Genomic DNA, 11,750 nt, shown 5'->3' on the forward strand with positions numbered 1-11,750 from the left:
GGGCTATCGCACATTCACGAGGCCGGCAGTTGGCGGCTCGGCGCGGAGATTTTGCGCATGAAAACCGTTCAGAAAAAAAAAAAAAAAAGTTGCAGGAGACCGTTCGGTTACGAAGCCCAGGCCCGTCATATGTGGTTATGTTGGGCCTTGTTGAGTTTATTCCGGAGGTTGGGTCGCCGGCCGTCGCAGACAATGACAAACCATGGAAGGTGAAGGGGCTGGATGGATGGCCAGGCGGCATGCGCGGGCGGTGTCGCCACCGCCACCGCCACCATGGGCAGAGAAGGAGAGGGAGAGGGAGAGGGAGAGGGAGAAATTGCATGCCTTGATCGAGCTGGCATAGCATAGGTAGCGACGATCCGGGCAAGGGCAGGGCAAGGGCAAGGGCAGAGGAGGGGCTGGGCGGTCCACGGAGGCTCCCCAATTCTCCACCCTCCTCCCTCCCTCCCTTCCCTCCGTCGCGTCGCGTCGATCAATCCAGGAGCGACGCCATCGAGCTAGGGGAATGTCCCAGAATTCCGTCGAATCCTCAGGGGCGTAGCTTCTTCTTCTTCCTGCGCACGCGCGCGCGCGTATGCCTCCTCCAAATCCGAAGCAACAAGCAACAACAAGGGAGGGGGCACCGCATGCACCGCTCTCCAATCCGCCGCCGCGTGTGTGTTCATGGATCATGCTTTCCCACTCGTCATATTAGCTCCTGACGCGCCGCCCTCGTCGCCCTCCCCTCGCCTTCATTGATTTCGTTATTATTATTGGTAAAGAAAGAAAGAAAGAAAGAAAGAAAGGGCGCCTCCGTTATTTTAATTTGATGGGCATTCTGTTTCCGTCTCAACTTCAACGCCAACAACAGGTAGGACGGAATACATTTTTTTTTTCATTTTTTGTACATTTCTCTACCCTACATATAATAATAATAGCTCTGTGTTTGCAAGCAAGAATGCATAGACAAAAGGTCCATTGCATGTTGACGCAAATTAAATTGACAATTCTCTGTTTTGTTTTTTCTTAATGACGAAAAAGATACTATCTTGTTCATATAATCGCTTCATATAATGTCCGTGTTTGGCTGCACTTATATTAAACGGCTGCTGCTGCTTATTGTACTGTAATTTGTGAAAGGAGGAGCTGCAGCAGCAACCGGCTACGGCTTAAAATAAGCACAGCAGAACAAGATGAATACTTATAAGCATGAAAGATTGTTAGAGTGTTCCTGTGTTGTTTTAAGCACTAGCGATCGTTTTTTTTTTCAACCAGGAAAACTATTATCACAGATTCCTCTTGCAGTTTTGTATCTATATATAGGCTGTCGCTAGTACTATAATGATCTTTATCCCAGTTGCTTCCTAATAAACAACCTCATTGCAGTTTTTTTTTTTTTTTTTGAGAGGACCTCATTGCAGTTGATGCTACCATGGTTGGGAATCGGACATGGTTTGGAGGGCTTTTCAACGGCTCAGGCAAAAGGCGACAAGTCAGTGCAGAGAAGATAGTGCTTGATCTAACCCCTCTACAGGTACAGATGTACTACCATCACTTTCATCATGTGTTTAATTAGACCAAATACAATCAGGATTCTGTGCCGTCTCTCGTTTCTAGGAAACAATAAATAAAATAGACTAACTACAATCAGATGTACCATATATACAAATTTCGTTTCATCTTGCTGCTGAAATGACCTCTTAAATATATTCAGGAACAGAGACTGCAAAATTTGAAGGAAAGGCTAAATATACCTTATGACGAAAATCGGCAAGATCATCAAGTGAGAAACTCTCGACTTAATTAGCTTCACAAATACTACTTAGCATTAGTCATAGGGTTCTGTGCATCCCTATGACATAGATACAGGCTTCATCTAACTTTCTGTAGTGATCTAAAAGAAATCAAATATTCAGCAATGTCATTCTAATGGATAGAAAAGAGACATGAAAAGTTATAGTTTCACCTTGATTTCAGTTCATCCTTGCAACACTTGGCACGATAATATATTTCAACTTGCTATACCTTATTGACTTGTGAATTTTATTACATTGTGTGCTTTGGATTTAGGAATCGCTTAGGGCTCTTTGGAAGATCTCCTTTCCTGATACAGAGCTCACTAGCATAGTTTCAGCGCAGTGGAAAGATATGGGGTGGCAAGGCATGAATCCAGCGACTGATTTCAGGTTACTTCGTGTTTTTTTTGTCTCACTCTATGCCCTATTTAGGAAATAAGTTTCACACAGTTCATTTTTTTATTTTTCCTGTAAAAAAAAGCTTAAAACGCTCCCTGTCTCTTTCTTCTTAGAGGCCCAAAATCAGCTGCTGGTTTCTTCCAACAAACATGCTTGTGTTTCCCTGACAGACGAAGAGTCTTAACAATATCATCTTACTTTTATTTCAGGGGCTGTGGATTTGTTTCGCTTGAGAACCTTCTATTTTTTGCAAGAACATATCCGGTAGGCCTTTTTTCTTTAATTAATTTAATAATTAACCAGGGGGCTTGGGGGGATCTGGATTCATGAATCCTCTATTTAAAAATGAATGAAGTCCTCCTTACGAAGTGAGCAAAGTGTCTACCTTGTCATGCATATAGACTGACGGTTGCTGGTGGCTGATCCAACAATTAAGCAGGCTTCTTTCAAGAGGTTGATGCTGAAGCAGCAAGGAATGCGAGCTACATGGGAGTATCCCTTTGCGGTCGCGGGTGTAAACATCTCATACATGCTGATTCAACTGCTGGAGCTCAACTCAGGTATGCATCATAATTCATAGATAGGGATTGGACCATTCCAGAAGCACCAAAAGGATCGTCGCTAGTTTTTTTTTTTTTTACTTCCGGGCCGGGCATGGCATCTGATCTCTACATGTGAAACTGTCTAGTGGCCTGGAATTAATAAGAATTTACATGTATATAGACTATGTGCATTGCATTGCATCGCATCGCATCAGATTTGTTTTGGTCAAAGCACTTTAAAAGTAGTAATCAGAGTACGTACATGTAAACCCACCATGTGCATCGCGTTTGTACGAGTCAAACGGCCCCATCATTGTGCAGCCACATTGCAGTATAGTATTAGGTTTTGTTTCCTTTCTCAAGATGAGGAATCTTTGGATTTGATTACGACTGTTCGACGATGAACATTATAATAGGCACATGGACACAGCTGGTGCTAACTGCTAACCGATGTGCAACCGTCTCGTCCCGTTGCATATATGCGTTGTGCCACCCATGATTGGCCTGCCTGATCATCCATACCAGTATGCAGAAGAAGCCAGTCCTCACCAGAATCATCATGTGGTTTCAAACAGAAAAGAAAGATAGGCTTATTTATTTCATTTTATTTATTTTGTATGATTGCCCATGTACTATCTCTTTGAAAGCAACAACTGAATGAATGATTGTTGGTTTCATAACTTCTGGTAGCTAGTAGCTGTGCTGGTTTTGCTTATTCGTTCAGATAATGATTTGCGATACCTGAAAGAAAGGAAAATGTTGCTGACTGTACTCAATTGTTTTCCTTTTTGCCTTTTTGTGTTTCAGTGCGTCCGAAATCCTTGCCAGGGATTAACTTCATCAAAGTGTTGACAGGTAGGTAGTAATTGATGACGCTGTTATTTCTGTCAAGTCCGGGACCAGAGTGATTTGTAATTTCTCCATGCATATACCTCCTGATTAAGAGCTTAATGTGTTGGTTGCCACATGGATGGATCTTTTGTATTATTAGAACACGAGGATGCATTCGACGTGCTCTACTGCATAGCTTTCGAGATGATGGATGCCCAGTGGCTAGCAATGCGAGCCTCGTATATGCAGTTCAAAGTAAGCTGATGATCCTCGTTGTCCTTTTGTTTTAGTTAATTGATTAATTATGATTAGGGTATGTGATTGTGATGCAAATGAAAATGGATGAAACAATTGCAGGAGGTGCTGGAGGCCACAAAGCAGCAGCTTGAGAGGGAGCTCTCCCTGGAGGATCTCAATGGCATCCATGACCTCCCAGCCTGCAACCTCTTGTACAAATAGTACTGGTAGTTAGACTATTATGGTGCAGTCAGAGGAAAATTGCACTAAAACAAACATGATGAACAGATTGCCTCATAATCAGCATCATCAGCCTGTAATGAGAAGGAATACACATCTCTGGTTGCAAGAAATACGACGCAGTTAATTTTGCCGAGGATCGAGCCTTACACATACCATGTATGTATACAGTTGCGCGTGTATATAACACCGGCATTTATATATCAAATATGTAAGAGTAAATATAAAGTAGTTTGCCCATTTTTTGGTTTTTGTGAAAATTAAATTAATCTGAACTATTGCTGAGGTCATGTGAAGAGGAGACAGCACTTGCTTTGTGTGCTTTGACTGGACCGTCTGAGAGCATATGCTAGCTACCGATCCAATGCAATGATCACAAGCCTCTGCATCATCAGAGAAGGACCGACCCTTTTGTGCCTGGTTGATTGTGTATATAGATAATATAATATGCAAAAAGATAGATACAGGTATTATGTATATCTGTTGCATGTGTGCTTGTTTTGTTCCTCTTGCTCCAGATCCTGATTATTATATATACTACTGTAGTCGTATATAGAAAAAAAAAACACAAAAGGCATGCATTGTTTGAAGAGGGGAAGAGAAAGGAAAAGGCAAAAGGCAAAGGAACGGAAAAGGAGGAGCGTGTCCTTGTATGCATTATAGAGGACTTTTGCTTTGCCAGCAATGGCCTCGTTCGGCTGGAATGATATTTGGCTTGTTCGGCTTCTTTTTTTAGCCGGAACAGTATTTTTCTCTCACAACATTTCAGCCTGAGCAATGTTTTTCAGCTAGATTCAGCCAAGTTTCAGACCAGCGAAACACATCCCCTATGCTATGCATATGCCATCCACATCATGTACTAGTGCTGTAGTATAGTTGCTTGTACAGTTATACGTATAGGAGGAGCAATTTTTTCTTCTTCTGATGTGTTGGTGCTGTAACAGCGACCGGAGGAGCAGAGGTCTGTCATTTGGGATGCATTGCATTGCACTCCAACGGGATCAGATAAGGCATCTCGTCCTCTCATCTATCTTGAATCTTGATCCATTCGTCGATTGACTGACTGAGAAAGGAAGAGTGAAGAGAACCAAGTCACCAACCAACCAACCATGGTCATGCGCATGCATGTTCACCGTACCTTTCTTTCCCTGTTACTACCTGTATGATGAGATGAACCAGCTCTTCTGTTACCAAGCAAGCATGACCGAGATGGCTGGTCTGCCCGGACCCTGATCAGCTCAGCTCACAGTTTCGGCTGGCTGCTCTGACTGTTAGCAATCGGAATCAGAAACAGAAACAGAAACAGAAACAGAGGAGCATGACAAGTGATGAAGAATCATGAGCTGATTGGTATCAGGCAGCCTGCTTTCCCTTGCGACTGGTTGCCGTCAGACAGGCTCCTGTTGCTCATGATCTGATTGACACTGCAAGATGTAAAAGCGCAACAGCAGCTGCCACCAATTATCTTCTACAGTAGTACTCATATAGCAACAAATAGGAACAATGAAAATGGAAGGATTCATCCTATTTGGGTTGATTAAATAATCGTCATCATAATTGATAATCCATATATAATAAGGGGGTATTTAATAACAACAACAGCAGCTCTGACTGCTTCTGTTCATCTTCTACTAGCCGCCGTTCGCCGGACTCAGGCCTTGTTTAGCTTGTCTTTGTCAAGTTTACTCCCTCTCCTATCGAATGTGTTTGAACACATGTATGAATTATTAAATATAGACTAAAAATAACTAATTATATAGTTTACGACTAATTTATGATACAAATCTTTTAAGCCTAATTAGTCTATGATTTGACAAGGTGATGCTACACTAACACATGTGCTAATGAAGGATTACTGATGGATTTGTAATTTGATTTTTTATTAGTATAACACCCCATACGACACGTGACACCCTAAGATTTTATGCACTAGGTTTAAACAAGGCATCAAGCGGGGCGAGGCACGGGGCGGGGGCTCTCTTCTTCCTCCTCTTCTCCTCTTTGGTTCTGTCTCATTTCACAAGCGAAAACGAAAACGAAAAAGGGCAAAACAAAATACGACTCAATTACAAACAGACATCTCAGGCATGACCTGACAGGGATCACAGCTAGCTTCAGAAGCGCGCGTTCTCGAAGCCGTGCAGGTCGCTGACCCGGTTCATGGACTTGCGCATGATGGCCACCTTGGCCAGCTGCTCTGCCGCGCGCCACGCCGACGTGGGCGTCAGTGGCTCCCCGGCCCCGCCCCCTCCAGGACCGGCTGACCCACGCGGGGTCCCCACGGGCGTCGTCGTGTCCCCGTCTCCCCTCCTCCTGCCGCTCCTCGACGTCGGCGTCAGTGGCTCTTGCTGCTGGTACTGATGCTGGTTGGCGCGCCGCCACCGCATGTCGCTCAGCTCCGTGTCAAGGCTGCCCACCAGCTCCTGCTGCTGCTGCGTCGGCGGCGACTGCAGCACCAGCGCCCGCGCCGACGACAGCAGGTGGATCGCCGTCGCCAGGTCCTGCAGCTCCGCCAGCCGCCGCGACTCCGCCACGGCGCGCGTCGCCACGAACAGGTCGTGTAGCCGCCGCGACGACGACGACGACGCCCGCTCGCCCTGGAGCGGGGGCAGCAGCAGCGGCTGCTCCGCGCCGCGGACCGTCTCCTGCGACGACGGGTCGCGGTAGCTGCAACGCACCGACAGCGAGTGCGGGTGGCTGCCCAGCGGCGCGCGCACCTCCACTAGCAGTTCACGCTCTTCCTCCGCGTACATCTCGCCCAGCCGCACGCTCACCCCCGCGCCGCCGCTGCCGGAGACCGCCACGGCCTGCTGCCCGGGCCCGCATGAGTACACCGCCGTGATCTCCCCCGTCGGGAACGCCAGCTCCAGGTGCACCTCCTGCATCACCACGCTCACCAGCCCACCCAGGCACTTGGCGAACGCGTGCTCCACGGGAGGCTCAGAGTGCTTCACCTCGGACTCGGACACGAGAGGCGGCGCGTCGCCGGGGCCGATGGGGATCTCCACGTGGGTGAAGCGCGTTGCTGGGACCACGGCTGGCCGCCCAAACTGCTTCCTCGTCGAATTTTCCGGCGCCAGCGGCGGCGCCTGCTGCTTCTGTTGCTGGGTGTCGGAGAGCAGCATGACGGTGGCCACGGGGTTGCGGTCGCGCCGGTCCTCGAGGACCTTGGTGGCCTTCCGCAGCGCGTCGCCCACACACGCGCTCTGCTGCGCCTGCTCCTGCCCCTGCGTGGCCGTGGCCGTGGTCGAGGCGGCGGCGAAGACGACGAGGCGATCGACGATCTGCCGCGCGGACCGCTGGCCCGTCCTGGTCATCCGGCGCAGCGGCAGCAGGCGCTTGGCGGCGCCGGAGAACGCGACGATGGAGAGGCGGTCGGCGGGGCTGAGGGAGGCGACGACGAGGCGCATCCCGCGCTTGAGCATCTGCAGCTTCTCGCCCATCATGCCCTGGCTGACGTCCAGCACGGTGACCAGGTCGATGGGCGCGCGCCGCGGGGCCGCCGACGAGGAGCGCAGCCCGGGCGCCTTGACCTTGACGGCCACCACGTACTTGCCGTGGCGCCGGCCCGAGGACACGAGCGCGGCCTCGGGCACCACGGTGACGGCCAGGCCCGACGTGGTGCTGGGCCGCGGGAAGAAGCCCCTGAACTCGGCGGCGCCCTGCTCCTCGTCGTCGTCCTCGTCGGCCTCCGGGATCGGGTTGAAGCCGCCGCCGTTGGCCGCGGCCTTGGGCGCCAGCAGCGGCTCGTCGTCGTCGTAGAGCTTGGGGCCACCACCACCGGTAGCGGCGGCGGAGGCGGGCGGCGGCGTCTTGCGGCCGTCGTCGCCGCCGCCTCGGTGCTTGCTCTGCGCGTCGTCGTGGAAGGAGCAGTGAAGGCGGAGGGAGGCGAGGAACGGCGCCTGGCGCCACGGCGAGGCGCAGACGGGGCAGGACAGGACGCCGTTGGCGGAGGAGGAGCGCGCGTGGGCGGCGATGCAGGGGAAGTGGAAGGCGTGGGAGCACTCGGCCGTGAACACCGCCGAGCTGCCGCCGCTCTTGACGCCGCGCGAGCACACGCCACACCGGGACTGCACACAGGCACAAAGAGAAAGAGAGCAACCATTAGCAGCTGACAAATGCACGCACGCATTCTGCAAGAAAAGACAGAGAACGATGAACAAACAAAAGAAAAGAAAACAAATTTGGGTGATTTCTTTCCCTTGGCTTCCCTTCCCAAAGAAAGAAAGAAAAGAGCAAACGTTGGGATGAGGGAAAAGATGACTTTTTGGGCGCTAGCAGTAGGATCATTTGGAGCACTCAAATCAAAATCTCCATCTTGGACGAGTAAAAGCTGCTGTGATCTGATTGGAACCATCTTTTTGTGCTCTAGGCTCCACCTTCTCCTCCCACGGGGACACACACCTTCTCCAAAAGAAAAGAAAAGCAGGGGATTTGCATCCTGCTGTGCAGCTGCTGCTAGCACTACTAAAAAGTGTAGTACAATACTGCTACAGAGGTCCTCAATCCTAAAAGGTGTTGTTGTAGCAGTACGGTTTTCTTTTCTTTTTGGACGGATAATGGCAAGAGATGCATGAGAATCAAGAAAGGGAGAGGAAAAGGCTGGATGGGAGGATCTCTGCTGAATGCTGCTTGGTAATCTAGGGGCATGGCAGTCTATCCAGGGAGAAGATGCTATGCAACGCATTGCAATCAGGGGGATTGGGATGGGAGGAAAACAAAAACAAACGAGTGGCCTGATTGGAAAAAGCTGCTCCTTCTGCTGCTGCTGTGAGTGACGACGACGACGACGACGACGATATAATAATAATAATAATAATTGCTCAATCATCACAAGTTGGAGAGGAAGAATCTCAAGGAGGAAGAAAGGTGGAAAACAGGGGAGGGTGGTGGCAATCATTGCTGGCTGGTTTCTTCTTCTTTCTTTCTAGAGAGAAGGGAAGAGAGATGGGGATCACCAATCACGAGCGGCCAGGGCAAAAGACAAGCTCCATTGCTGATAGACTAAGTTAGTGTTATACTAGGACAATCATGGTGGAGTGCATTCGATTCAGTTTTCTTCGTCGGCTGGCTTTGCTTTGCTTGCGCCGCTGAAGAACAGCAAGCAAGGGTCAACCAAATCAGAAGAGACGAGAACGAATCGATCCATGTTTTTTTTTCCATCCCCGTCATTGTAGTTCAGTTCAGTTCTTGGATCAAGCCAAGAGGACGGAAAGAAAGAAAAAACGTGAAATGTGAGAGATGGTGTACACAGTACCGTACCTTGGACGGGAGCAGCGACGCCTTGAGCAGCGCGAATCTGGAAGGGGATCTGGGCGAGGCCGGCGCCGACAGCGCCTGGAAGAGCGGCACGCGGTGCTTCCGCGCGGGCGGCGGCGTCACGGGGGCGGGGTCCGCCGGCTGCTGCAGCGGCCTGGTGCGGCAGCGGAGGGTGGGCGTGGACGGGTTGCTGCCGCTCTTGACGGCGGAGAAGAAGCCGCCGCCGCTGGTGCTGCGTGGGCTGGGCGCGTCGTGCTGCGGCCGGCGCTTCTTGTTCTTGGCGTCGCGGTCATCCCGGTCGTCGTCCCGCTGGACGGACGTGCACAGCGCCCTCCGCCACCCCGTCCCCATCCTTCTCTTCGTCGTTCTTGGTTGGTCAGGCCAAAGACCCCCAAGAAGAAGCGAAGGGAAGAAGGGTGGAAGGAAGGTGGCGAGCTGCAACTGGTGGCGCTGATCTCGCTCTTAATTGCTACGCGCTGATGCTGCTGATAATAATACTACGGAGCAGGAGGATGAGAGGGAGAGCATCAATCACATAGGAATGGCATGGCAACGGAATCCCGGGTCGGAGGAGAGGAGCCTGCTCGCTCTCTTGAAGCTCTCTGTCTCAGCAGCAGCAGCACTCGTACTCTGTTTGGTGCTGTGTGTGTGCAACGAGCGAAGAAGTACTGGTGCGACGACGACGACGACTGGTCTGCCATTATTTATGTACAGTATGTAGGAGTATCCCCTCCTCCCCGCTCCGCAAGCAGCTGCCTTGCAATTATGAGGGTGCCGCCGCAGCTGCTGTATCTCTCTCACAACCTACCCGGGTGCGGCGGGTCCCCCAAGCTGATCGTATCATCATGCCCTCCATCATTTGATTATTATATTCACAAATCCATGTCTCGCTCCTCCCGATATCTTCTCCTCCGGGCTCTATTGTTATTGGTAACCCAAACCGATCATCGCAGACTTCGAGAATTGCATTGCAGCTTCAAGATTTCCCACTAGCAACAGCATAGTAGGATAAACCAACCAAAACCAAAGCAGGACGATATTTCTAGAGAGTACTGGCAGGAGCGGAGCAGGGAACTCAAGATACCGTATCATATCCTGAACAGGAAAAGATGGACATTTCAGGCTTTACATACAACAGGCCTCATCTATATGCCGTTGCTCTAATTTTGTGGTCGATGTTAAAAGGTGTCGATATGGGCATGTTCGCTTGAACTTATCAGCCGACTTATCAGCTAGAATCTACGATATTTTTCTCTTACAACAAATCAGCTTCAGCCGGCTTATCAACCGGCTTTAATACCAGCCGAACATGCCCTTTAAACGTATATGATTAGAGAAAAGTCATAAAATACATGATGTGTTCCTTCAATTTGCAAGGACGTGTCTTCTTGATTCTCAAACTTTCAAACGCCTATTCCAAACCTCCAATCTCTCTTCAGGTCAACAGTAGTCCGAACCGTATGCTAACATGTGGAGCCCACATGTCATCTCCGTATGCCTCCTCTTTATTCTCTCTCTCTCTCTCTCTCCCGAGCCCTCTCTCCTATATCCTATCTCTCTTCTCTCACAAACTCATTGAGGGGTGTGCGGTCGCGGGCGGGGACTAGGGTGTCGGACGTAGATGGGGTTGGCGAGGGTTGCGACGGTGCAGACATTAGTAGGGGTGAGAGCGGTGATGACAACAGAGGCGGCATGTGACGCGTGCGGTGGCAACAATGACGGTGGGCCAGGCCACGAGCTAGGGCTCAGCGAGGGTCGGGTGGCTTGGCATGGCTTGACTAGGGTTTCTGAGAGAAACAGCCATGGCACCAGTGGAGATGACCTTGCTGGAGTACCATCAGGACACATGCAAGATTGTGGCAACAACGAGCATTGAGAACAAGATGCGTCGAAGCCTCACGTGGTTCGGCTTCAGCTCTGTCATCGTCGCGTGGAGATGACACACCCTTAAAAGTTTAAGGATCGGCTATGGACTAGCTTACTCGACAAAATGTATTTTGACTTAATTTCTCGTACAATATATTGATGTTTGCTAAAGAATTAGATATCACCTTAGAGAACCTTGAACACAAATCTATTGATTTGAGTTTTTTTGTCCAAAACTTGTATATAATTTGAATAATTATTGATCAAAGTTTGTAAGATTTGGCCTCATGATTACTCAACCTACGAACTACTGGCGAGGATTTTAATTATAATATGTAGTGCTTAGATCTAGAATTTTAAGACGAACTGATAATAAGAAAGAAAAAAACCCCATCAAGTAGCATATATAAAGGATTGCACAACCAAGGAATCAGTACAAGGAGGTGCTCTGTATTTTTAGGAGGAATGTACATTTTAAGATACTGCAATGTACATTTTTACCAGATGCCCATCTTTATGTAGCCATGTGACAAGTAGAGAGGTGGTGAGATGTGACACCATGTGTATATTATATATCTATTTGTGTAGGTCAACTCTTAAC

General features: G+C 49.4%; 2 protein-coding genes across 4 annotated transcripts; one reads left to right on the forward strand and one right to left on the reverse strand.

Annotated features, from left to right (window-relative positions):
- Positions 1-219: 219 nt before the first annotated feature.
- LOC136534478 (uncharacterized) lies at positions 220-4,381 on the forward strand. 3 transcript variants are annotated; one of them, XM_066526901.1, is made up of 9 exons: positions 220-850; positions 1,388-1,513; positions 1,694-1,762; positions 2,050-2,165; positions 2,384-2,438; positions 2,611-2,734; positions 3,524-3,571; positions 3,708-3,802; positions 3,905-4,381. In XM_066526901.1, exons 1-9 carry the CDS (start codon positions 809-811, stop codon positions 4,004-4,006), a joined length of 777 nt encoding a protein of 258 aa, XP_066382998.1. In that variant the 5' UTR covers positions 220-808; the 3' UTR covers positions 4,007-4,381. The 3 variants fall into 3 exon arrangements, with proteins under 3 accessions (XP_066382998.1, XP_066383001.1, XP_066382999.1); XM_066526904.1 differs by having other exon boundaries at positions 1,401-1,513; positions 3,905-4,375; XM_066526902.1 differs by having other exon boundaries at positions 2,614-2,734; positions 3,905-4,371.
- A 1,284-nt stretch (positions 4,382-5,665) lies between these two features.
- Positions 5,666-10,029, reverse strand: LOC136534477 (E3 ubiquitin-protein ligase WAV3-like). Its single transcript, XM_066526900.1, has 2 exons — positions 9,287-10,029; positions 5,666-8,094 (listed from the first exon to the last, which is right to left on the reverse strand). The coding sequence occupies exons 1-2, from the start codon at positions 9,632-9,634 to the stop codon at positions 6,139-6,141; spliced, it is 2,304 nt and encodes a 767-aa protein (XP_066382997.1). The 5' UTR covers positions 9,635-10,029; the 3' UTR covers positions 5,666-6,138.
- Positions 10,030-11,750: the final 1,721 nt, after the last annotated feature.

This window comes from Miscanthus floridulus, unplaced genomic scaffold (assembly GCF_019320115.1).
Source record: "Miscanthus floridulus cultivar M001 unplaced genomic scaffold, ASM1932011v1 os_1970_1_2, whole genome shotgun sequence".
In the NCBI taxonomy this organism is placed as follows: Eukaryota; Viridiplantae; Streptophyta; class Magnoliopsida; order Poales; family Poaceae; genus Miscanthus; species Miscanthus floridulus.